A 26,922-nucleotide genomic window follows, 5' to 3' on the forward strand; every position below is an offset into this window, starting at 1 on the left:
CTTGGATTATAGTTTTCTTGCTTTTTTTAAGGCTCTAAAATACTGATTTCTCTCCTGCCTTCTGGGGAGCCCTTTATTTTAATACAGTATAGAGCTTAAAACTTATGAAATCACCTAAAGCCAAGCCTTGAATTTTAATGCAAAGACTAATAACAAATCACGTTTCAGGAGACTGGTGTCTTTATTAACCCTATCATGCTATTTGTATCATATTTGATACATTACATTCTGTGGCCTTCATGTCACCCACATTAACATTACTAAAGCCTGTTTAACGGCCCATCTGCAGTCTGAAAGGCTGCTGGGGAGAGGAATGTTAAAAGCGTGTGTGAATGGGTCGCTTCAAATACCAGCTCCAACCAGGAGGAGAGCTCTGAATATGGATATAAACACCACACATTAATATCTTTGGTCCCCTCTTGGCAAAAATCTGAAAAATTTCACCAGAGGCCATAACACATGATTTTATGATGATTTAGGAGCATGTCCAAGTGGGGACTTAAAAAATGTCCCTGTTAGTTTTGTTGCTCCTGTTGGTGACTGTGTAACGATGAGTATGTTCCCTGTTATATATATGCGCGAGTGCACACACACACACACACACACACACACACACACACACACACACACACACACACAACCTCTGTCTGTCACTTTCTCTTTCCCATGGGTGTCTCTTGCTCACAAGCGAGAGAGCTCATTGGAGTGGAAAAGACTTTTTCTTCAGCTCAATCTCTGTGTGCTTTCCCCTACAGCCTTTTAATAATTGTGCCTTGGATTTTCCTCTTTATTCATGCTTTGCGTATGTTAAAAACAAGCTCACTCAAAAGTGGCAAATTTTGGAGCGTACCAGTGATGCGACTGACCAGGATGCACCAATCAGATCAGACAATAATCAGCCAATAGACTGATTTCATAGATCATTGGTGGGAGGACTTTGTTGCTTAATTTTATTCATAAGCAATTTCGAAGTGATAGTTTTGGTGATTATTTTTCATTACATTCCTGTCTTAGTTCACAGTTTTAGTAGACATGATGGGATTTGGTGAAATTAACATCGATTAATTTCTGTAGTTTTGTTTAGAACAGACCTTAGCTACACTGTTTGCGTGTTGAATAGAATGGAAATGTAAACACTGTTGAAATAATTTCCAATTTCACTCCTGAACATCAGTGTACTAGTTATGAGGAGCGCTACAGAGTCTGTAAAAACAGCTTTAGAATTTCTTAAGTGGCTCTGAAGGAGCTTTGTCAAGATAGCCCTGATGATATCATTGATATCAACCCGGGTATCTCAGATTGGGCATGGAGGCTACCAATTTAGAAACCAAAGTTTGAGTTACAAACTTGGGGAGAGCAGCACCAGATAGCCCACCGAAAGCAGTCAAAGTCTCCACTAAAACTTATACCCTGGAGGCTTGGAGGGCTGCCTCACAAATGTTTTATCTTGCTCTTTAGCAGAGTGAGGCTACTGTGGTCAGCTCTGACTGAAGGTGCTTACAAAAGATGCCAACTGTCACCATATTAAAACTATGTCCACACACATTTCTTAAACCGCCCCAGCAACAGTCTTCAATCCAATCACTGTCCATCCACATGCTCAGTATATTCAAAATGCTAAGATCACCACCTAGAGAGGGGTGGAGGAATACACAGTAGAAGTGGAAGATACTATAGTATATTATAGAAAATAGTATAGTATGATATGGTATGGTATAGTATGGTATAGTATAGTATATAGTATTGTATAGCATAGTGTCGCATAAAATAGTATGGTATTGAGTAATACAGTGGAGTATTGAATAGTACAGTATATTTTAGTAAATTGCAGTACATTGCAGTATAGTATAGCATAGTAGTATAGTATAGTATAGTATAGTATAATGTGCATTAATATTGTATAACATTTAAAAGTATAGTATAGTACCGTAAAGTATAGCTTAGAGTAGTACAGTATAGTGAAGCATTTTAATGTAGTAAAACATTTTAAAGTATATTACAGTACAGTACAGTAAAGTATAGTTTAGTGTTGTGTAGTATAGTATAGTAAAGTATAGTATGATATAATATAGTATAACATTTTAAAGTATGGTATAACAAGGTAAAGCATAATATAGTGTAGTACAGCAAGGTATTGTCTAGTATAGTAGAATACACTAAACTCTATATAAAGTGTGTATCTTCCTTGAAGAGCAGGTGTGTCAGTGTATCAGAGGCAGCTGTGTCTGCTGACACCTGTTTTTCTCACTGCAGCCTCTAAGTTCTGCTGCCAAGAGGAAAGTTCAAAGAAGAACCTCAAACATCCCTTTCACAACCTGCATGATGTTACAGACACTAGGGCCATGCCTTTCTACAGATATGCACGCGCACACACACACACACACACACACACACACACACACACACACACACACACACACACACACACACACACACACACACACACTGAGGATGCGCATATACATATCCGCAGTGGTTGAACTGTCAGTCTACGACTGAAGTGTCTTGTGTTCTCTCCTCTTTCTGCCTCCATCCCATGTCACACTTTCAACTGGGAATTAAATCCTGCCAAACCCCATAATATCTGCTGCCCATCAAAACCACAACAGGCCTACAGCACAGACGGAGACAGAGACAGAGACAGAGACGGGGAGAGACAGAGAGACAGCCAGCAGACGTTGAGTTTTGGAGAGCTGGTTTGATGAGTGGCTGTCTTCTCTGAGTTCATGCAGTCAGACCGTTCACCTTTGATAAGCTCACCACAGGTGCTCTCCCACTCTGTCTCACACTTACATTACTGTCAGCTGCTGTGGGTTATTACCCACAGTCTGACTGTGGAGATGTCTGCCTGTTTGCACTTAAAGACCCCCCCAACCCACCTCCCCATTTTGAGGTCTCCAGTCTGCAGGGATACATATTTGACAGAGAGAGGTTGAGACTCTGCAGAGCCTCTTGTCCAGTCAGCTGGGCTGCAGAGTCCCAGAAGACAGTGTGGGACAGGGGAGGCGTTGCAGGCTGCTCCTGGGAGTGTCTGGTAGCAACTGGGCTTTGGGACAGTTAACAGTTTTTGGGGATATCAAAGTGATTCTGCCTGTCGGCGGGATGGTCCACAACTTTGGTCCTGACTGAAATATCACAACAACTTACTAGTCTGTGTGTATGTACAGTATGCCTGTCCTTCAGTTTTCTTGACAACTGTTCATCTGAACATCTTCTCAAATGTGTTGTGAAGGGCCACACTTACAGGCGGGCTGAAAAACCAGCTATCATGGAGTGGTGAACTAATGAGTCCTAAAACGTTTATAACCTTTATAATATTTTATAATATTTCTCCAATTGTGTTTTAAAGTGTTTTTACAATGAAGTTGAACAATTCGGGGTGGTGATGTTTAAGTCGTGCAACCACGCTGTAGTTCGTGTATAGCCTAACAATAGCTTTTTGCTTCTGGCGGTTTTTATTTATGCTTCAAAACAAACAAAAGTGGTGTTCATGTATGAAGATTATCATGCTAAACAAAACGTGCAAGTATCATAAATTTTTGGCAATATTTGAAAATCCCACTCAGAAATCTCATAAGGTTTTTGACAAGGGAACAAGTGTGATGCTAAGTTCCTGGTTGGCCTACAAATATAAGTCATCCCTTCACCACTCTATAGAGAAGGGTGAGACATGATTCTGTTTAAATACAGACAATTACCATTTTCCTGGAAGACAGTCATAGTGTTGCATTCAATTGTTCACATAAAGGGTCTTTTCCAAACTGGACCGGGCCCACTCCCACTTTATCTCTGAGAATAATGCCATCTGTAGTCACCTTCACAGCTGAGTGCAGCTCCTCCATCAGGGTGGAGGCTGTAACTACAGCAGCAAGCTTTGGGACAAACTTCCCTCTCTGCAGCCGAAAAAGGAGCTTTAGTAATTTTGGTAACTATTGATAAAAATAAAACTAATTCCCATTTTGTGTTCTTCATGTGTATTTTGTAACACTTTTATTTGATCTGTAGGCTATTACTGCCATTTGCCAGAATTTTGGTAGGCTATTTCATCCTTTTGCCATTAAAATAAATACACGGATTGGTAAATATATCAGTAAATGAAAACAAACAAACAAATAATGATAATAAAAAATTAACCAATAGAGTTTTTCATGTTAATGTTAATGTTATAATGTTATAAGCTGCTCATTTTTTCAATAGTTCCTCCAACACTTAACAATAAAATGAATGAATAAATAAATAAATTACGACTAATAACAATAACCAATCAATTAAAAAACAAAAAATAATAATAATAACCCATGCCAGTAGGAATAAATACAATTTAGAAAATATAAGTAATAAACACAGAAATAATAGTAATAATAAAAGAATTAAACACGATGACGACAGAATACAAGAATAAATCCAAAGACAAATTAAAATCGCTGAATAAAACTGACGAAAACACAACACGACAGCCATTTTCTAGAGACTAGAGAAGGGTATATTTGATCCCAAATACAATGTAACCTTTAAAATATTAATGCCTGTATGACAATATGAAATGTCTATTTCAGTTTGAGCAGTTTATAGCTGCACAATGCTTTATTTGTAAGGAGCGTCTTCCATGAGGACAGATAACAGAGCTGCTGGACCACATCAGGTCTGTGCTGACTGATTGTGTACGCTCCCTTTAAGAAAAGCAAGATTATTCATTGAGTCAATAAGTGGCCAATGCAGCACACTGGCTGCTGTCATAACAAGCTACTGTTAGCATAATTGTGGGTTCTTAGCATTGATGGATGAGCGGAGGAAAGAAGGATGTGAAGAAAGGAGGGGGGTGGAGGAGGAGAGTGATCAGTCAGTGTGTCATAAAGGAAAAATAAATCAATGTGAAGAGGGGAGAATAATGCAGCCTAATTGATGATGGAGTGTCCACTCACAATAATAATAAAAATAGCAGGCTGCTGATGTGTATTAATGTTTTTTTAATCATTTCTTTTCACCAGTTGTATGTTTAGTATGTGTTACTGTGATGTTAAGTCAAACTCTGACAGCTGGAGACTGACATGTAACATCAACACAATACTGAGGATAATAACAGAAATACTTATTCCAATAATGAAAGACATGAACAGGGAGAGACTAAACCAAACAGTCTCCTGTAAACACAGCAGACAGCTTTGACGGTCAGGCTAGCTTCACCTCAGAGAGGCTTTTTTAAGGCCGTGACACACTAAGCCGACAACAGAAAACTAGCGGCGACGGCACTGCTTTGTTGCCTCATGTTGCCGTGACTCAGCCAAAAAATTTTCCTATGAACGCGGCAAACCGACAGCCAACCAGCAAGTACATTCTGCGCCTGCATGAAAGGCGATACCCCAGCAGGCAGCTGCTGCTTCTAACAGTCATTCAAAAAGGGAAACCAAAGGACCGCCATGTAACTAGTTAGCCAGTTAGCATATTAACAACACATTTTAATGTTGAAAGATTAAAGCATATTCACTGAGCGCCAGTGAACAACAACACAACCAATCAGGAAACATTTCTGTTAAGAGCTCAAAGGTTTAAGAAATCTATCTTTACTCATATACCAAATTTGTTTTGACTTCCCTCCTTGACTTCAACGGTTTATTTTTTATTCCTCACTATTGTTTCTCTTCTTGTGCACTGAGCTTCATTGACAGATAGGCTCCATGGTTGCTGACACTGCTGCTTCAACATGCTGAATCAGTCGAAAAAATTGGAGACAAGGACCATCAATGTAGGACACACAGCAATGACGAGGGCCTTGGGCGCTCACCATTGGCCCAATGTGACTGGCTGACCATCGGAGACAGATGGTTAGATGGAGAAGTCTGGTCTGCGACAGGCGGCCAGATTTGATCCCTTTCAGGAGATCCCAGTGCTTTTTTTTATAAAGCACTCCATAGGCTTTGGAGGTATGAAAATGGGCTGGGCAAATAATCGAAAATCATTCTGATATTCAGAACTCTAACAAGCGTAATCTTGCCCATGTCGATTATTTTGGTTGTTTAAAAATCCTGTTAATACTTTCCCCACCAGGGTCCCCAATTGTCACGCATCTGACATGAGTCTAATGCTTTTAGGCTCTGTCTCAAGCTCTCACGACACCGAGGAAATGTCACGCCAAAACACTGCGACAGCAGAGTTGTTGAGTGAACAACTTTGACTCTAGAATACAGCCGTGCTTCCATAGCGTTTCATTATCGCGGATCAAACAGCTGATCAACTGACAGCCCTGCGTGGTTAGAGTGAGACAGACAATCAGAGCCGAATGATTCAAACAGCCAAATATTAAGCAGTGGAAAGTGACTTCTTTAGACTTCCACCAACTACTCTGTTTTTGTTTCAGGTTCAGTCAGACTTTGGATGAACTTTTTTAGAAACACCAGGGCGAATTGCTCATATATAAAGGATATATATATATGGTCAAATGAAACCGCAAATAATGTGGGCAAAAAACAAACCAAAAAAATTAATAAATAAAAAACAAAATAATCCTTCATTAATTGTAATTAAGGTAAAATGTTCAACTAATCGTGATATTGATTGTAGGTATAATCGTCCAGCCCTATTATGAGGTATCCTTGTTTCCTCCAATCAGTGCATTGGCCAAGTATCGCACCTTGTCAAAATAGGTGGGAAATGCACATACTAGGGTGTATTCATTTTTCATAGAAAAATATACAAACCATTTGTGAGCCTGCATCAATTAAAGACACAACTTCAGCTCCGTTGTAATGGAGATGCAAATTCCTGCCACACTGGGCTGAAGCGCTGAATTTTGGCAGTTGAATCGATAGAGTGCATTCAGTAATTTTACACCTATCATTATTGTAGTATGACATGCGTTTGTTTCCATTATTGCTGTGCATCCCTCCCCCTCTCTCCCTCTCTCTCGTTCTCTTTTCTTTTTTGTCATTATTTTAATTCAATTGTTATTTACAACATCTATTGCACGTCTGTCCGTCCTGGTGGAGGGATCCCTCATCATCCTCTGCCGCTCTTCCTGAGGTTTCCTTCCATTTTTTCCCCCCTGTTTCAGGGGTTCTTTTTCTGAAGTTTTTCCTCTAAGGGCAGAAGGATGTCGTATGCTGTAAAGCCCTCTGAGGCAAACTGTGTTTTGCGATAACGGGCTTTATAAATACAATCTACTTGACTTGAAATTGATAGTCAATGATCTGTTTTGTTTTTTTTTTTCATATAAAATTTTCAAGTTTGAACGAGCTCTGCAGGATGTCCAGTGTGACAGGGGCATTCATATAATATAGTAAACAAGCTAACCGCACTAACAACTGATCGCAAATATGTCACAACATTTTTTGCAGACACTAGATATCAAACAAAAGCCATACACTATGTTGTATTAAGTTGCTGTGAGCTGCAAATTCAGCACTCTGTCCGCTCTCTCTTTCTCTCTGTGCTGCTGCCTGTGTGTCCGCAGGTGCTTGTACCAAAAAGTGGCGTTTAAGTCAAGAGCGCTCACTCCCCAGCAAAATCTGCTGACAAATTGCTTGACTTGAAGCAATCTCATTCAACTGAGGGCTCTCTGAGTGATGATTCAAATCTCCGACTTTCAAGGGGCAGCCCTAAAAAATTCCAAGCCCGGAAGTGTCTGCTGCTTGATGAGAAAACCCATCTTAAATACATGTGATCTGAATGATGTCACCTTAGAAATGTTGAAATGATACATATGAAATGTACAAATGCTACGAATCTGTGGTTTGCATAAATGTACAATGCCAACATTTTCTTCTGGTGACTGGGCTGCAGTACTGTAAATAAGCTTATTTTATTTCCATTTTATTTAATTTGGTACACTCGTATGACAAGCTGATCAACTGTTTATACAGTGGGCTCAAAATGATCAAATTTAACCTTATTTACTATAGCTGGTTTTCAGCAGAGCAAGCTTGTCTCGCATTGTGTCTGTGCAGTGGATTCTGTCTTCATCCTGTAACACATGTATGTATTGTCATGTGCTGCTTCGTTGTACTTCTGAACTACTAACATGTACACAGACTGAGATGCGGAATAAGAGGGCTTCGGCTGATCTTCATCTCATCAAAAAATCTATGACACTTTCAAGACAAACAGAAGGCATTTAGTCCCACCGGTCGCTGCTTTCTTTTTTCTCTCTCTATGTGCTGAAGAGGCCAGAGCCCAGGAGAACATGGGATATCCAACCAGCCACAACCAACCAACACTCACAAACAACCATGTGCATGCACGCGTGTGTGTGCGGGCACGCACACACACACACACACACACACACACACACACACACACACACACACACACAATGACAGAAAGTATTTCATTATGCTTTTATACCAGCAGTACAGAGCAATAACAGTTCTAGCTAAAGATCAACATAAAGATTTCCCATTTCTTTTAAGTTTGTGTGTGAGTGTGTGTGTGTGTGTGTGTAGCTCTGGTGATGAACTGTTAGGGCCAATTAAATGCAGAAGAAGAACGGTGAATGGATTCAGATTCCTAGTGATGTCTTTATGGAGCTCTGCTATTCCACACGGCTTAATTAATCAAGGCAAAGTTCTGTGTGCGTGTAAAGAGATTGAAAGTTGGTATTTTCTTTCCTTTATCGGAATCTGTATGTGTGTGTTACAAAGTTGAAAATATGTATGTGTGAGTGTGTGTGTGTGTGTGTGTGTGATGAATGTGCAGGGAGGCCAAAGGCCATTGATCTGATGGGGGGCCTTCCTCTCATAACCACTTCTTCTTCAGCAGAGCTGCCAAGCAATTTAGTAGCTTCCTTTACAGCCACAGAAACATTAGCAGTGAGGAGAAGAAGAAGCTGCAAAGATAAGGGAGGGAGAGCAGGGAGAGGGAGAAAAAGGCAGAGACAATGTATAGGAGAAGAGTGGGGTAGAAAAGGTCCTAATTAAGATTCATGACAAACAACTGGAGCTTTTAGCCAATGGAGGCAGAGATCTGTACCCTTATAATAAGTTAGTTACAATTCCTGCTGACTCACCAATACTCAGAGAGATGTGTGCATGTATATATGTGAGCTCTATTATATCAAAAAATACATTAAAATATAATATACTCTAACTTTGTTGACTGCATGCACAGACATGAGGTACAGTCCATATTTTTCTGCTTTGAGCACATTTGACCTCCACGTCTTTTCCTGACAATATGCTGAAGACGTCAACAGTCTAACACAGCCTGTGGGAGCAGCAGGTGTGCGTTGAGAAACCTGTTATTATTTCAGTTCCCATGTTAACTGGTCAGAGCAGCCACACTGCTGGCGAAGCAGCGCTGCTCAGCTGCGGCTCAGCTGCAGCTCAGCTGCAGCACATCTAGAAAAAGGAGTCTTGCCGTTTTTTTTCTGCATGACATGCGCAATTTTCAGCAAAAATAGTCAGAAAATTTATTGGGAGGGGGCTTCCCCCAAGAGGCTGTGTTTTTTATCTATCTAATTTATGTTTGATACTCTATTGCATCACTGCGGAATTTAAGGATATCTGACTTAATGGTTTCAGTAGTAGTATCAACAAAGGCACAGTGCCACACAACAAAAATGCATGCTGCTGAGAGTTTGATAACTTACCTATTTCATTACATTTTCTGCATGTTTCAGACCAAACCTCTAGGAAACTACTGGTAGTAGAGGTGAGCAAACTGACTTTACACAGACTTACAGGACAACAGCAACAGTAACCACAGAGGGTAGTTCATCCGCTCCCAACAGTGGGTGTCATGCATTTCCAACCAGCGCAAGGAGGCAGTTATGGATATAATAATCAATCAACCGCAGATTATTATTTGCTGATGTTTAATATATGTCTTTGGTGATGGATCATTATTCATGCTTTTGTGCCACTTGACAGTGACTGAATATTTGTCTGCTCATTATTCTGTAGTAGTGGATTGTTTGCACTGTAGTGGTCAATTAGATGACTTGTTTTGGGACATTACAGTAAAGAAAGTAGTCTCTTTGAGTGGAACTTTTTCAGGCACTGTTGGTGTATATAGCATTACTTCTCCACTTGAAACTTGTCATTTCAAAATGTAATGACAACGAACTAATTAAAAGGTGGCAGTGTAAATAACTAACATATGAATAATAGTAAGACATATTAAATATATTTTAATCTTATGGGACTAATACAAAAAAAGTTGGTGATTTTTTTTTTCAGGAATATCAGTTTCAAATGTCATTTAATAAAAAACCAACAAACAAACAGACAAACCTAAAAGCTCTGTTCTTTATTTGTAGTCCTATAATAAGTATAATCATAACACACTGGAGGTAAAAGCAGATATGTGGGGTAAACAAATGCCTTGTTCAGTGTCTTTTTTTTTTCGAGAAGTCCAGTGGGTTTAATCAGAGGCTGCTCCTCCTCCCTGTGTTCCAGAGCTGAGCAGAGCACCCAGTGCAGACAGGTGGGACAAGACAGAGGTTGCAATATGAGCCCTCCAACTGTAAGACCTCCTCACTGCAGGGCCTCATCTCTGTTAGGCATTAATGCGTGAATATAATTTGACAGCAACTGAGAGGGAGGGACTGCACACTGCATCCAGCAGAACTAATCAGGCCCAGCTGAGCAGAAATGGCTCAGAATGACATGAAATGAGAAGAAAAAGATAAATTGTGTTTGCATGTTGCTGGAGGATGATGTAAACGGCACAAAGATTGCAGCTATTCTATACAACATGTTGGGATTTTCTAGAATGATTTCATTACTTCTATGTGGCCGCTGGTTTCAGTCCATTTCAATACAGAGTGAAATTAGCTTTAAATCATTGAGAATTAAAGTGAGTAAAATGGTGCTAAAAACTTTCATGCGTATGAGAGCAAAATATGGGAGGACAGAAATAAATGTCACAAAGATATCTGCTGAAGCAGAGCTATCATTACTGACTATTGTCTCAATGGCCTGTATATGACTGGCTTATTTGAAACATGGATGTTGTAGGTTGGGGTGATGTCTTAATCAACAGGTTTATCTTTAATTAACCTCCATTGATAATATTAAATTCAACTAATTTAAGGCTTTTGTATTAAAAACATCTCCATCAACTAAGAATTGCTTTGACCAGGGCAACAGACTCCACCCACCACCTGGCAGTCACTCTATTGTTTTGAGGAATTTGGATATTTTATCTCAGAACTTGTAGCTCATTCTGATGAGGTGAGCGTTTGTCTGAAATAGTATGTCCTATGTACAAGCATCTCCTACACAGGAGACACAATCTCCTAAATGGGAGACAATATCTCCTACATAGGAGGAGATAATTAGGCTGTTTTGAGAGTGAGAAAGTGTTGCGGAATGAAGCGTTGAGTGCCCAAAGGACATTAAAGGTCCAGCCAAATGCTGCACAAACAAAAGGTTTCTCAGTTGACTATCTCCAAATGTCCACTGTTATACGTAATGGAATTGTGCAGAGGTGCTAGCAGGATTCTGTTTTATATGCACAAAACCCCCCACAAGCAATGTCTGGGTTTTCATGTGTGCACATACTCAGAAAGAGAAAGAGAGATCAATTCATATGTGTTTGCACTTCTGTTACTAATATCAACAATACTAACACCACCATACCACTATAAAAAATTAAATAAATATATAAATGAAAAAAATAAAATAAAAATGAAAAAAGATGTAAACAGTCATCATTGCTGCTCTTATACAGTGGCAACTAGGCTGAGTGGTATCAAAATATTACGGTATGCCAAAGTATTTAGAAATCCTGAAGTATGTATTTTAATACCATCATAAATTGGCACTCCTCTTTCTATTAAACTCAATGCACGCACCACCAGAGCTCAGTCTCTGGTCTCTACTGGTGGAACAGGCAGCTGAGCTGAAAGACACAGTGACACCTAGTGGTAGAGGGAGAAGTTACAGGACTGTAAACAGCTGGCGGCCAGCAGGCAGAGAGAGAGTGTTGGGAATAACGGCATGTTTTTTACATCTAACTTGGTGAATATTGGTGAGTATTTACTTCAACCAAACCAAAGCCGGTGATTGTTGGAACAGTGGACTTATGAACTTGATTCTAAGTAACAGTAGCCAAGACAGGGGTATGGGTTATGTATAATTTTATTTCTGTTGAGATGATGAAGTGAATTTTATTGAGTATTAGTCTTTAATATTACTTTTTTTTTTTTTAACATTTATGGTTTTTTGTGTGTATTTTTTGCCTGAAAAGTAAATCATTCATCATCTGAGGCAAGGGTTGGGGTGGGGTGTGTGTGCGGGTGGGCGTGGGTTAGCGACACACACATATACTATATATCCCAATGAAATTTCAGGAAGGTATAAAGGTGATAAAAATTATATATTAGCATGCCACACACACACACACACACACACACGAATGATGAACTGGTGCAGGTAACTTATATTATTGTGGCATATTTATATGAAAACAGTGCATCTAAGGCATGTTTTTGTCATTTCATCATTAATGTAAATGCAACTGTGGTCAGTATCTCACAATCACTATCCTAATTCACAGTTTTAAGAAGCAACAAATAATATTCAGCTGAAAAATAACTCATCTCATTTTCAATCTTTGATCAGAATGGGGCTTTCAGTTTCAGAGAGGTTTGTAGACTGTTAATGATAAGACCTACTGAAGGTCCGTCGTGTTCAAACAGCTGCTTCATCTGGAATGGGATTAACTCACTTTTCTTTGTTACATTAAAGGCAAGGCTCACATTATATCTGGTTAAATTATGTAGTGGTAGGAATATTAAGGCAGGAACTTATACTCAACAACTACTCACTGAAGTGATCTCAAGAACACAGTATTCATGAAACAGAGGGGGAGGAAACTTTTTTTTACCCGAAATGCTGTGAAATGCAAGATGAGAGAGAGATATGGAAAGAGGGAGGGAGACAGGCAGAAATGAATAAAAGATGGTGTATTGTGAGGAAAGAGAGGGTTTCTCTCTACAGTATGTTAATGCGTCATGAGCTACATAGTCTGGCAGCTCTCCCTGTCAGGAGAACACGAGTGCTGATGAAACATGTATGACAGGCAACATATCCCTTCTCTCTCTCTCTTATACACACACATTATGATGGAGGAGGATGCTAGTATTTTAGTATTTAGACAAATATATGTTTAGGCCACCTCTTCCTTTTTTCCTTCCTACTGTGATCTGGTTCCTTTCTCAGCTTGGCATGAAATCATGCTGTCTTAATTGAGTTTTTAATCTAAAAATAACATAACATAAATAACATATGACCAATCAGTGACTTTGCAGTCTGAATTTAATGTTCAAGGTGAGAGATTATATAGGGATACACGATATTGGATTTTTTTCCAATATCCGATATGCAGTTATGTAATGACTCATTTGGCCAATAACCAATACTGTAATCGTTATATCCACTTTTTTCCCCAACCCAGTTTTGGTGATCATCAAGTCTCCTCTGTAGTGGAATTATCATCATATTCTACATACTCTTCTCATGATGGCCCACCAGCAGATGGAGATATAAAATACAATGCTTTTCACTATATGTAATATTGATTCATTGTGCAAAATACGAGAAAAATACTTCCACTTAGGGTTGATGTTCTGTACATGTTCATTTTGTCAAAAAAAAAAAACAACAACAAAAAAAGGTTTGTGATTTCAGCAGAAATTAGTATGTTGGACATTTCTAATATTTCATTTTAAAGCTAATATCTGGTGAAATTTATAATTTAATAATAGTAATCATGGTCTTGTTTCCACAAGATACAACTAAGGCCTTTTGGGACTTTAGATGTTCCCATATAGATATATTATATCAACCATCAAATCCATCTCATTTTATCAGAACACACAGGCCTATAGTACATGAAATAGCAGTTTATATGTTGACTGTAAGTTGTTTTGTCATATTATTAAATGATTTATTGAATTACCTATGACTTGATATGTGAATCAGTTGTGTTGTGTATTGTGAATAATACAGAACTAAAGGAACTTAAGAAAATGCATACTGAATTTTCATCTCATTATTGATCTAAAAGTAAACTGAGAATATTTTCACATAGAGTTTATATTCTACAGTCGGAGCTGGATGTGTTTAAAAAATGTCCTCTCTGGAGAAAATGTGGCTGCCTATGGTTCCACCATCCCTTGGCTAGACATCTTTCTTGTCCAGCACCTTCTCATCCCATTGCAGTGGACCACTGCATCTACATATTATGCTCTAGTAGGGCTGGGCGATAAATCGATTTTAGCGATTAGTTGAATTTGTGGTTCATGACGATTTTTAATGAATGAAAATCTCGATTTTCGCCTTTGCCATACAGCCCCAAAAAAAAACAGTCTGATCATTCATTTGGAACTGGTTTCAGTTTTGCGGCATCAGATCTCGAACAAACCACAGTTTCCGCTGCAAAGTTTATTTAAAGGCTGTTGCAACTAAAGGCAGCTGCACGACCTCTTTGTCTCAACATCTCAAACAGAGGCAGCCCGAGGAGGAAAAGGTGTCTCACTTAGATGCACAAAACCGCAAACAGCCGGTAAAAAGCAGCCAGCATTAGTGGAGGCATTTTCCCGCTGTGCCCCGTATTACAGGACAGCAACCCGCTGCAAATCTGCAGTGTTTCCTTACAATGTTAACGAGACTAGAGGCCACGCATTCCTGTCTGAACCAAAGTAACTGAGCCCAAGTGATTAATGTGACTATTTTCAAAGACTGACAAAAAGTGGGCCTAATAAAAACAAACAAATAGATCCATCAGAGCAGACTGAGAGCAGCGCAGTGACTGACCTCTCATCCAGCTGCTCTCTGCTGCTCTCCTTGTTATCAGGGGCAGATTTAGAGATTTGGGGGCCTGGTGCCCCAGCCTGACTGCCTTGCTTTGATTTCAGCCATTCTCTAATTTGGAGTGATGGTGGGCTGTTGGCAGCTGTAGAACAAGTTATGCTGTTCTCTAAACCCTCAGTGTAACTAATATAGACGAGTGCAGGTGATGTAGAAACACTGAAAGCTGTTAATGATACAGTCGCATTGCATATTGCTAACGATATGACACAAATGAATATATTTCGTGAAATTACTGCAGCCTTCAGTGTTAAAGACGTGCAACTTGCACTTTAACCCCAAAAGGGAAATTAATTTTTACTGCTAAAATCAAAATCAAAACTTGTTTTGAGTAATTTCTTTGTCATTTGTAGTTTGTTTTAAAAAAGAAAAAAAAATTGATTAAAACTGTAAATCGGGTTTGGTGTGAAAAAAATCGGAGATTTTACTTTTAGGCTAGATCGCCCAGCCCTAAGCTCTAGGTATCCTTCTGAATATGCTGTTTACATTCTGGGATGCTACTACTGTGATGTCAACACAAGCACATGGTGGGATTAAGCTGCATGTTGGTATGTTCAGACAACCCACCAGAAGTGAGGTGAATATGGCCAAGAAGAGAAAACTTCTCTGAGTAGGAAATGAAAACACCTGAAATTCCAGGTGAGATTTAACTAACTGGTTCTGACTGTCAGTCTGAAAAGTTTCAGCAAAGGAACCCGAAATTACATAGTATGGAAAGAAATCAGTATTATGGGTCATATAGACATTATGGAATATTTTAGCTGTGGTCCTGCTTACTTAAAGGAACACACTCTGGACATTACTGTCTCCTTTTATTCCTGAAAGTTTTGATGTGTGTGAGGCTAGCTGGTGTTTTTGACTACATAGCGATCAGTGATCCGCTGCTTCCACCTCCTGCTCCCACAGTGTCAACTTCTGTTTCTTCTCATGTTCTCAATACAAATTCTGCTGACAGCTCTCAGCAGGCTCTCATCACAGCATTAACACATAACAGTAACCAAAAAAAACATCTGTCCACAGATGATTTACTAAATAACCTCAACACTACATGTAACGCCATACTTGATTCAATAGCAGTGGAAAAAATCAGGAGAGTCAAACAATCTCAGAGCACACCTCCACTGAATACCAACAGCAGAGAGATAAAGGGAAAATGCAGACAAGCAGAACGGACATGAGAAAAGGACACTCTGCTGGTGTCATCTGGAATTCTCAAAGAACTAATGTCCACTTATCCAAAAGCAGTAAAAGAAGTCAGTCATCTTATTTCTCAAACAGCAAGCTCACAGAAAGCTTACTGCCAAACTAAAGCCTTCATCATGCCCTCAGGCTACACCTGACAGATTTTTAACTGTGTGATCCCATTACCTGATCCACTGTAACCATAAATCAGCTGATTAGGGTTACACTGACACCTTTGATGAGTGTTGTTCAACAGAAATATTGTTTTTTCAACAGAAAAAAATGTTGAAAACTCAAAAGAAAAACTCCAAGGCACTCTCTTCAAAATGTTAAAATGCCTTTATTTTCACGACATGGTCGTGTGGGACCTAAAAAACACTCAAAACATTTTGCCAATGAGCCTCCGTCAGGGATTCAAACAGATCTCGAGGAACAAAATGCCCTTAATAAATGCCGTCCACCAATAGGAATCTTACACCTAAACCTGGAGGGCGCGGCCTAGAAGGAGTGTAGGTGTATACAAATTTCAATAGATAGCAACATTTAGGCCCATATCAGCAAAAGATATAGACCAAATCAAAATGTTTATTTAGGGTGTTTTCATAAATACAATCTGACACTGTACTCTAAAATGACAGCTTTTGTTCAAAGAAACAGAGCATTCTGTTTCTCAGTGAATTAACTAATTAAGGGTTTGGTTAAAACCGTCATATTACTTCACAATACAACAGAGTTACAGGTCTACTGCTGCCTCTCTCAGCTATTGTGTGAGGCAAAGTACTGAAAATATTTAAATATAGTGTATATTGGTATTGATTATTTTAGGTGTCTAAAATTCGTTTAGCTGCAGCCCCATCCACATCAGGACATTGTTTATCTTCCGGGCCAACAGAATCAGTTTATCAAAGATGTTAGCAAAGCAATACAGGACATAAAGTAAGCACAGCAGAAATGTCAGGTTGGACCACCATGTTTAACCATGTTACAGCTGAAAATGACAACAGGAATAAACAAGTCTACTGACTTCACAGATTTCTACAGTTTAAAGCAGTTGCCAGTTTTCTACCCAAAAGTACCTGTTGTAATTCACCCAGTGTCCCAGTGATTTGGTCTACATCTGCCTATACAAGTATTGGAAAATTTCAAACAATAACCACCCTGAAAATAAACACAGTTGTTGATCAATGATGTCAAACATAATGACTGTTTGTCATCATTTCTATTGTTAAGACCAATGACCTACCAAACGCTGTCACTTGCCACAACCTTTCCTTTTCATGTTTTTGTCATTCTTGATATAAAATTAAAATCCCTGTGGGCACCTTGTTTTATCATATTGTGATTTTTTTGTTTTTCTTTCATTTCACAGTAGTGCACTCTAAAGGTGCACACTGCGCAGGTTTACCAGCCTTTGCTGCTCAGAGCAGAGTTTAGAAGACAACTCTGGCTATCAGAGTATGACTTCATGCACCCTCTCCACTAATATCCCATTTAATGGACATCTCACTGTTTCGAGGCATTCTAGTTATCAGCTGACCCTGACCTCTGTCCTCCCTGTGGACGAGTCAGGACAAAATACAATTTCACTACCAAGACGAAGAGCAGAGCGCACGATTATTACTGCTCTCACACACAAGATACATCCCACCAAATTAGAAAGAAAATGCATGGGCAGACAGCTGTGTGTGTGTGTGTGTATGTGTGTGTATATATACGTGTGTGTGTGTGTGTGTGTGTGTGTGTGTGTGTGTGTGTGCGCATGTGTGTGTGTTCTGTGTGTGTTTTCACAGTGTTGGAAGATGAAGGACATTTAGTCAGGTGTGAATGAAACCGTGAAGACACAGAGAAGATCTCTTTGGGAGATTGTTCAACACCTGTCTGAGGACAGGCTGCTGCTTGCTCTGTGTGTGTGTGTGTGTGTGTGTGTGTGTGTGTGTGTGTGTGTGTGTGTGTGTGTGTGTGTGTGTGTATGTGTGTGTGTGTGTGTGTGTGTGTGTGTGTGTGTGTGTGTGCGCGTCTTCTCTTTCACTGTTGCACTTCTTCACATGCACTCATACATCTTTCTCACCCTCACAGTCTGTTCATACAATGTGTGACAGACTGAGGGGGGTCTGCAGTAGGATGACCATCAAAATGGGAAGAACACACTGAAAATAGCCATGAGTGGAGGTAGTCATGTCCAAGTGCTGAGAACTGTCTCTTCCTTGTTTTTCATCACTCCAACAGTAAATGATAGAAACTGTGCTATTGGTAACCCTCAGTGGTTTGACTTCTGAACCGGCTACAGTGATGAAGTAAAATCCCGGACTCCTAACAGCACTGTTAGTTTCAAAGTGAGGTGCTCTACATCCTGAGGGTGGAGCTCATGTTGCACATGCACAGGTAAGATTCTAATAAATTCTCCAAACATACTACATATAATTAACTTAAGTCAAATCTGCATTGTCTCTATAGTAACAGGCACTGCTTTCCATCTCTCTGACCCAGTATGTCCATCTATTACATATTCTTTATATTACTATATTTGCTTCAGGTAACAACCAAGTGAAACTTCTCCTATGTACCAAGCGTGTAGGAGAACTACAGGGACCGCCATGAAAACAGCAATGGCACAATAAAGCACTGTTCTCCTGTTTCTCCATTCTGGGCTACTATGGAACAACATGATATACTGTGTGGAAGAAGACCAGTTCCCTATGTATATAAACAGCTCATTCTAAAGTGTTATTTATACTTTTGCATCAAATATACCCTGTAGGCTCTGCATAGACACGCACCCTACATCGTACTTCACGGCACACCATACGTTCCCTACATCATACCCTATGTATCCTTCATCTTAGCTGATGATGTACCCAATAAAGTACCCTACATCATACCTTTTATCATATCCTACATGCTACCCTAGGTCATACCCTACATCATGCCTATTGGTACCATATGCCATACCCTAAGTATCCTTTGTCATATTGTATGTCATACCCTACATCATACACTGCGTTGTATTCCACATGTGTCATCATACACAATGTCATACTATACTTCGTACCACACGTCATACCCTACGACATACCCTACGTCCTACTCTTTGTATCCTTTGTTGCACTGTACATTGTATCATACGTCACACCTTAGGTCGTACCCTTCATATCCTATGTCGTACCCTACGTCGTACACAAGTCTTACTCTATGTCTTACCCTATGTATCCTATAATATAGTCTGGCAACAAGTGTTGCAGCGACACAGACCTGTTTATTTTTGTAAGCTGAAAACCATTTCCCACAGTGGACACAAAACTTGTATTTACTTTTATTTCACAGATGAGACACAATAAATTGCAAAGACAATAAAGCCCCCTCCATGTGTGATTTATCCTGGTTTCACAAGATCAGAGAAAATCTCAGCTAGCTTCTAGGCTAATTTATGCCATGTAAAATGCCACTGGCTTATGCCCCAGCCACCAGAGGACAGACTTACAAGAACGTTTTGGTGTGTGTCCATAAGTGCATTGATGAGCATGATAGCTAAATTATGCACGTGTTGCTTCTCTGACTCTGACTTGAACAGTGATGGATCACACAGATAGAGAGGCAGTCAGTGCATGACACAGAGCAGCTGAGCTCTCCATCATCCAGCCTGACACACACAGGTGACTGCTACATTTGATCTGCTTGTCACTCAATGTAATGCATTGTCTTTTATTCCAAAATGCTCACTGGACCTTCCTGGCTAGCAGCACAGGATTATAACCCAGTAGTTCCAATGGTAAAAAAGGAGAGAGATGACAAGTGTCATGTTTGATGGTTAGTGTCCTGTTCCTAAGTGGTTCAAGTAAGTGGATTTAACTGGGCTGCCTTTCACTGATTCACATATCAAGTCATAGGTCATTTTGATCTGTCCCTGCTTATGAGTGTGAGTGTGTGTGTGTGTGTGTGTGTGTGTGTCTGTGTGTGTGTGTGTGTGTATGAATGACCTGTTACTTTGTACCTGCTTAGACATGTATACCTTTAAAGAAAATTTGACTTGTGCCAAAGAAGCTCAGTGATCCCTCAACCTTTTCCTCTCGTGCCACCAACAGGAAACAGTTTCAGCTGAATACAAGCCATCAAATCCTGTCCATGATCTCCACACGATAAACCCTTTTATTTTGCAAAAAAGATGAGCTTGAACAACACCCAGAGTTGAAAGTAATGAATGTATGTGTGTTTGCGGCAAGTATCTGTGAGAGCAGCAGTTTTTAATGTAGCCACGGAGCTGTCAGTGATTGGCTGCAACATAGATCTCTTTGCAGATGCTGCAATAACTCGTATCGGTTGTACAGTTCTGTGTGGAAAGACGCACACACAGATAGAACACCGACTCCCACACATCGCTCAAACAAGTATGCAAACATAATATGGAACAGGATATGGTGGAGATGGTCCTCCTGTCTCACTCACACACAGTCACACAGTGCAGGGATCAGTTCCAGAGCCTGCCTCGGAGCAGCAGTCTGAGGCATTCACACAGAGGATTTGCAGCATCTCCTTCTGCCTGGAACAAAGAATTCATGGCAGCCCTCTGCCTCACACTGCAACCTCCACCAGAGACAGGACCGCTAACGTGCAGTTTCCTGTGCTCACACATACAAATGTGCACATTTAACATCCTATCAGATTATCAGATTATTTGATTAGCTTTGGACACAGATCCTGGGAACCTCCACTGCCTACTGACATGTTTTTAAGGTTAAAAATAGCTTTTTTTATAATCTGCAGATGTTTTGTTCCTTCCTTTCTATTTTATATTAGTTTAGCAGACAACTCTCCAGTCACTTTTGCAGGAATAACACAAAGCAAAAATGAGTTTTGTGTTCAACACACCTTAAGAATTGCCACTGGCGGAAAGTTTTATTGTGAAAGGGCAACAGAATGCAGTATGTATGCATTAGCAAACAGTTCACTGTCACTCTGAGTGGAGTGATGAGAAAACTGAGGTTTCTACCAATCATTTTGCCTGGCTGTTAACGCAGATCAGTAGTTATCTCTTTGTTCATTGTAGTGATAAAATTATTTCATTCTGAATAAAAGGGCCAATCAACCCTTTGAGGGCTGATAGTGGATCAAATGTCAAGTCGGCAACTTATGTTATAAAAATAAAAAAATAAAAGTTGTTTTTCCGACATGAGATGCTGTTCATGTCAGTTTTCCCAGTGGGGATTACATCATTCTGATTATTTCAACATCACATGAACGTAGCATTAAAAATGGTATGAGCCTTTTTTGGGGCCACATGGAAGTACCTCCCTGAGGCAGGGACTTGTTTTGCCCCCATAAAAATACTCATAACTTGTCCTACAGAGCTGTTCTTGTGGTGGAGACAAGCACCAACAGGCAAAACCCCGTAAAACTGCCCGAGCTCCTCCAGTCTTACCCCTAATTTCCACCAGATCTGTGTGCGGTCCAGCTCTGATCCGTCTGGGCAGACGGAACAAACAGATTACACTCTAGTCTATGTGTTAATTTCCACTCGCTGTGTTGCGGATTGTCTCCGTCCCAGCTCTGGTAGTCCAGGCGCGACACAACATTAAAAAGTCTGGTTAATTTTCAGAATAAAAAACTCAGTGTTTACGTCTGATTGTATTTCATTTAATTACATCAACAAAACTTCACAATGGGTGGTTCCAGGCCTGGAGTCAACAGGTCAGAGACTTTTTGAGGTCACTACCGACAACACAGACGAAGAGAAGCTAATTACTCAGGTGGAAAACCACAGAATTATTCATGACACCACACATCCTGTTTTATAGGGATAACCATAGAAAGGGAATGGCATGGAACAACTTATTGGGAGTTATGGGAGTGAATGGAGTTATTACTTCTTCTGTACTGATATAATGCACATGATTCTGTAATTACCGCAGGAATTCCTCAGTCAGCTGATCAAGCAGTGCTGCGCCATGCCAGACTCAAACTGCAAACGGTGGGAATTGACGGATGAGGGAGCACAGAGCAAAACCGCAGCAGAGCCTTAACGCACATGCAAGCGTTGGAAATCCTGGGTTAGCGGCCTTATGACAGCCTGTGACAGTCCACTGTTTGCTGTCAGTGTGTGAGTGTGTGTGTGCATGTGTGTGTGAGTACTTACTACTTGTAGGTCTCTGAGCGAACATATTCAAAAACATGGGAGACGCCCAGCTGGAACTGGTCTGCAATGGGAGTGACCCAGGGATTATTCTCTGCTTTAAAAACCTGTTTAGGACCAGTCAGATCCAGATTACCTGCAGATGGACAGACAAACAACTGGTTATACTCATCACCTGTTCAAATGAAAAAGACTGTCCTGTTGACATTCATAGTCTCTGATGAGGCTCATGGGTCAGTAGTAAAGAGCTGTTAGTGTCTTGTGCACAAGGACATATTTAAAATTTTCCCCAATTTCTCCACATTCTAATCTGATGATTATTGCACATTATCCTTATAGCACAAAAGCGTGCCAGCTTTGAATTTCACTATGTTAAAAATATGTTCGACAGAAAGATCTTTGAGCATTGAAATTTGAACCAACACAGTTCATCATTTTTAACTTGTGCAGATATTCAAACACCACTGCTGCAAAACCAACAGCCTGAGTGATATCCTGGGTTTAACACAGATTGGCTAGGTGTTTTAGATTTTAACTGACTTTGTATATACAGTGTGTGTGTGTGTATGTGTGTGTGTGTGCGTGTGTGTGTTTATGTGGTCAGTACCAAGTTCAGGGGGCAGCACAGTCAGTCTGTTGCCCTGGATGTGAAGCTCTTTGAGTTGAGCCAACTCCCCAATCTCCTTAGGCAGCGAGATCAGATCATTATCCCTCAGACTCAACTGGACAAAATAGAAGAAAAACAGGACAAACTCATTTAACACGCACTGTCTGACACTAACGTACAAACAAAAGCATCATAAATTTGTTCAAAGCACAAAGACTACTATTTTACAATATAAAAAACTTCCTCCTACAAGTAGCGCATACTGAGCATGCCTGAGCATGTGCGTGCATACCAGCTCCACTTGTGCAGCATAGGATTAGATAAATGAGATTTGGATTGTACAACAAGTTGTGTGAGAGTTTATAAAGAGATTTTTTGATATGGTTTTGCAGTTTCACAAGGTCCTAAGTGACTTCACTTCTTGCAGAATGTTTGGTTTTTTTGGATTCTCCATTCACTATGGAGGCATGTGAGAAAGTTTTCTTTATAAATTTAAGGTAATACGCACTGATATACAAATGGTTATTTTTCAGGTGTTGTATTCATTTGAAAAAGTATTTCATCAAAATAAAGAGAGTCCTCAAATAAAACTAGGTCGTACTGCAGGAGAAAAAGCAATACTTTTGAAACTGGTGCTAACTTAGTAGAGAAAATGGAGAAAAATGACAATGGCAGTGGCTTCTGCTCAAAAGGTAGAAAACCTTAATCTACCAGAACAAATCAACACTCCTGCTGGTGGGTGACGTAATGTGACCTTGTCCGTTCGACACAATGGCAGCAGGCCATATCTTGTATTACAGATAAAAATAAGCTAAAACATGTTTTTGAAAACATTTGAGGGAAGAAATAGGCAAGGCAGTAACACCATTTTGCTTTATATTTGATCACTACTGTTTTTCTGTTTTGTTTTGGGTTTTTTTTCAACTTCCGTTTTCACTGTGCAGGAAGCAGTATGGCGCCCACTTCCTGTTCAAAAACTCTTGTCGTTACAATTAAAATGGGGCATTAAAATATGTTTTCTGACAACATTTTAGAGGACAAATAGGCAGTGCAGTTACATGGTACTGATATATTTTCAATCAGCACTTCCCAGTTTTACTGTTGGATTGGAATTCGATCTGACTTTAAGAGACAGAGAGAGGGGTGGGTGTGTCTTTTGATCCAGATGTTTACTTTACATGTCCACAGTAGTGGTGGCATGGTTGGCCAGCCCCTTCTCATTTAGAACTCGAAAATTACGCCACTTTGACAGTGCTTTAGGTGTAAGAATGCAATGCAGGACGGCTTCAGGTTGAACCGCTGCTGGTAACAACATAATTTAGGGAGTGCAAGGTGCCTACAGAGCGGGAGGGAAGAGCAGTGGATAGGTCCAACAAACCCCGGACTTTCATGCGGGAGTCTGGTGTAAGCTTCTGGACTGTATGTGATGTTTTTTCTACACCTTGCCATGTGCCTCCTTCCTCTAACCCTAACCAACTGCGGCAGCATGTGCGTCCCAGTATTGGTTGCCATGTGCTTTTGTTGCCTAACATAACCACGTGCAGCATCATCCCATCATGTGCTTGTGTTGGTATCATGGTAGTGGCATCCCAGAACGTCAACAGCAGATGCAGAATGATACCTAGAGTGTAATATGTAGACACGGAAGTCCACTGACAAAGTGACAAAACGTGACGGCTTGGGATGAGAACATGTAGGGTTGGTCGGCAATAGCAAAATGCGGAAGAACAACCTGTAGTTCACGCAACAGCCCCAAGAGCTTGCAATACTCTGCCAAATAACACAAATTACATCACTTCGGCACTGATTAGATGGAAGGAGGTTTACCACAGTTCATCCACATGTACCACTCACACTGTTGTGATACAAAGCTGGTTGAAAGTCGGCAAAGTATCTCTTAAGGTCTCTTGCTTCCCGTACGTCATGATTAATTCACCATTGCACACTGTGTTAACTACAGATAAACTGCTGTAAATAAGAAATTAGCATATACTCTTTCCTGCTCTCCATGTGATTGTAACTCATGTACACAGTGCTGACTGACTTGATTCACTTTGTCCGTTGTGTTGACATTAACTTACTATTTGCAGCTTGGTCAGCTTCCCAATGTCAGCAGGCAGGGCCTCGAAGTCATTGTCACTCAGATAGAGCGCACGAAGAGTGGCTGCAAAACAAGCATTTCTGTTAGTCTTGTCTGTGTGTGTGTGTGTGTGTGTGTGTGTAAAGGTCCTAACAGACTGGAATCTGATCAATAGCAGCAGTCAGGCTTGATTAATAATACTGCCTCACATACTGGACAGAATCAATCTACACAGACCTTCTGCTTGTCTAGCAAGACTACAGACCCAGCAAGACAGCTCTGTGGTGACAAAAGGCTCAGCCCCTTCTGAGGGAAAAAGGATTTCACAAAGAGGAGCTGACAACGTTGTCTCATACAACTGTTACAACATGGAGCCAGAGAGCTGCTTCCGCTGTACAATCCTATTCATCTTTTAATGTGAAATCCATAGTACAGTGTACATGACTAATGCAGCCTGAGGCCATGCTCCTCTCCTCCTGCTCCCAGCACTGTGACCCCCTCACCTCTCTCACCACCTGAGTCAAACTAAAAACATTATTTGCCAGCCTAAGATCAGTGGCCACAGTAGAAACCAAAATATTCAAGTTGTGATCATTTCAAACATCCTCTTCAGCACAACCACTACAGATTACAAAGTACAGAGAAACAATCCATGAAAGGTGTTATTCACAATTTGTTCTGTCTTTAACACTTTTAAACCTGGAGCAATATAACTTTTCTTGTGCTGCAATTACACACCTTTTACAAGTATTTAAACCTTCGAACCCCAAGCACATTGGTTTGATTTCTTCAAAAAAAAAAAAAAATGAGACAAAAGGCAAAGAGCAACTTGGCAAGAAAGGTCTCCTCCTCTGCTCCTGTCATCTATGGGGTCCTTCAGGGTTCCATCCTGGGTCCATTTCTATTCTGCCTCTACACTTTTTGACAAACATTAGAAAGAACTACATTTCTTCTCCTGGCGCTTCTACGCAGATAATTTACAACATTACCTGCCACCAAAATCTAGGGACTCCCTACATCCTCATCTGGACTGGTCTGGAGGAAAGGCTGAATGACAAATGATTTCCTCCAACTCGACAGTAACATACTGAAGTAATTATCTGGACCATATAAATCCAGAATTCTTTTCGTCACTTAACTAGGACACCATATATGTGAAGTTAAATGCAACAACAAGGAATATCTGATTCTGAACTCTGTATATATAAAAAAGATAAAAATAAAAAATCAGATCTTTTGTTAAAAAAGTTAGTACCAGTTAACACTTTGAAACATAAGCGGCCTGGCTTTATTTCTTTTAAAGAAAAATGGAAAGAAGGCAAAAATAGCAAGATACATAAAAGAAAAGTAAAAGAATAAAAAAGGGAAATTACTGAAAAAAAACATTTTTTTTACATTCTGTAGCCTAATTTCAAATATATAATCCTAAAAAATATCCTTTCCTCAGTTATTTGATTTCTTTTTGTACAGCTAATTTTCAGGGCATTTTTTTGTAACCTTTGACAGATTGGGGTTTTTTTTTGCAATTTAAGAGACATTTCACGCAAAGCTTTTCCCTCATGTTTTTTCTAAAGAAATCAAACAAATTTGCCCACATTTCAAAGGTTTAAATACCTGTGCAAAGCATCTGAATGCAGCACAAATGTCGATCCAGGTTTCAAAAGGCCATTTTCAAACTCAAGCCAATTTTGTTGTTTCTTTGTTTTGAAAAAGTAATTCATGTCTTCATTATGTCAAGACTGGACTGCTGCAATTCCCTTTTTTCGGCATTCACTATTCCTTATTAACTTGCTTACAGATGGCCCAAAATGCAGCTGCAACAATTTTTATTGGTAGTAAAAACTGTGAGTACATCACCCAGGAACTGACCTTTTTCAATGGTTTCATGTTTAATTCAGAATGCTAATCGCTTTCAGTGGTCAGTTAGGCCCCATCACTGGCACTCTCCCACTAGGTCTCTTAAATCTGGCAACTAATCTCTCTTGTATGCCCCTTGATCACGTCTTAAACTATAAGGTAAAGAGCCTTTGGGGTTGCTGCTCCACAGCTGTGGAACCAGTTGCCATTTGATATGAGAATGCTCGCTCTCTGTTTCTAAGTCAAGGCTAAAGACACACTTTAT

The 26,922-nt window shown here is 40.0% G+C and overlaps 1 protein-coding gene across 1 annotated transcript in view; it reads right to left on the reverse strand.

Annotated features, from left to right (window-relative positions):
• rsu1 (Ras suppressor protein 1) overlaps window positions 1-26,922 on the reverse strand; it is a 56,875-nt gene that overhangs the window by 13,995 nt on the left and 15,958 nt on the right. Inside the window, exons 6-8 of the mRNA XM_042510622.2 lie at window positions 24,802-24,884; window positions 22,721-22,835; window positions 22,117-22,249 (exon numbers count right to left, since the gene is read on the reverse strand). Coding sequence (XP_042366556.1) covers window positions 22,117-22,249; window positions 22,721-22,835; window positions 24,802-24,884 — 331 coding nt within the window. The remainder of the gene's footprint in view (window positions 1-22,116; window positions 22,250-22,720; window positions 22,836-24,801; window positions 24,885-26,922) is intronic.

Source organism: Plectropomus leopardus, chromosome 21, assembly GCF_026936395.1.
Source record: "Plectropomus leopardus strain MGB_pleo_1.0 chromosome 21, ASM2693639v1, whole genome shotgun sequence".
NCBI lineage: Eukaryota > Metazoa > Chordata > Actinopteri > Perciformes > Serranidae > Plectropomus > Plectropomus leopardus.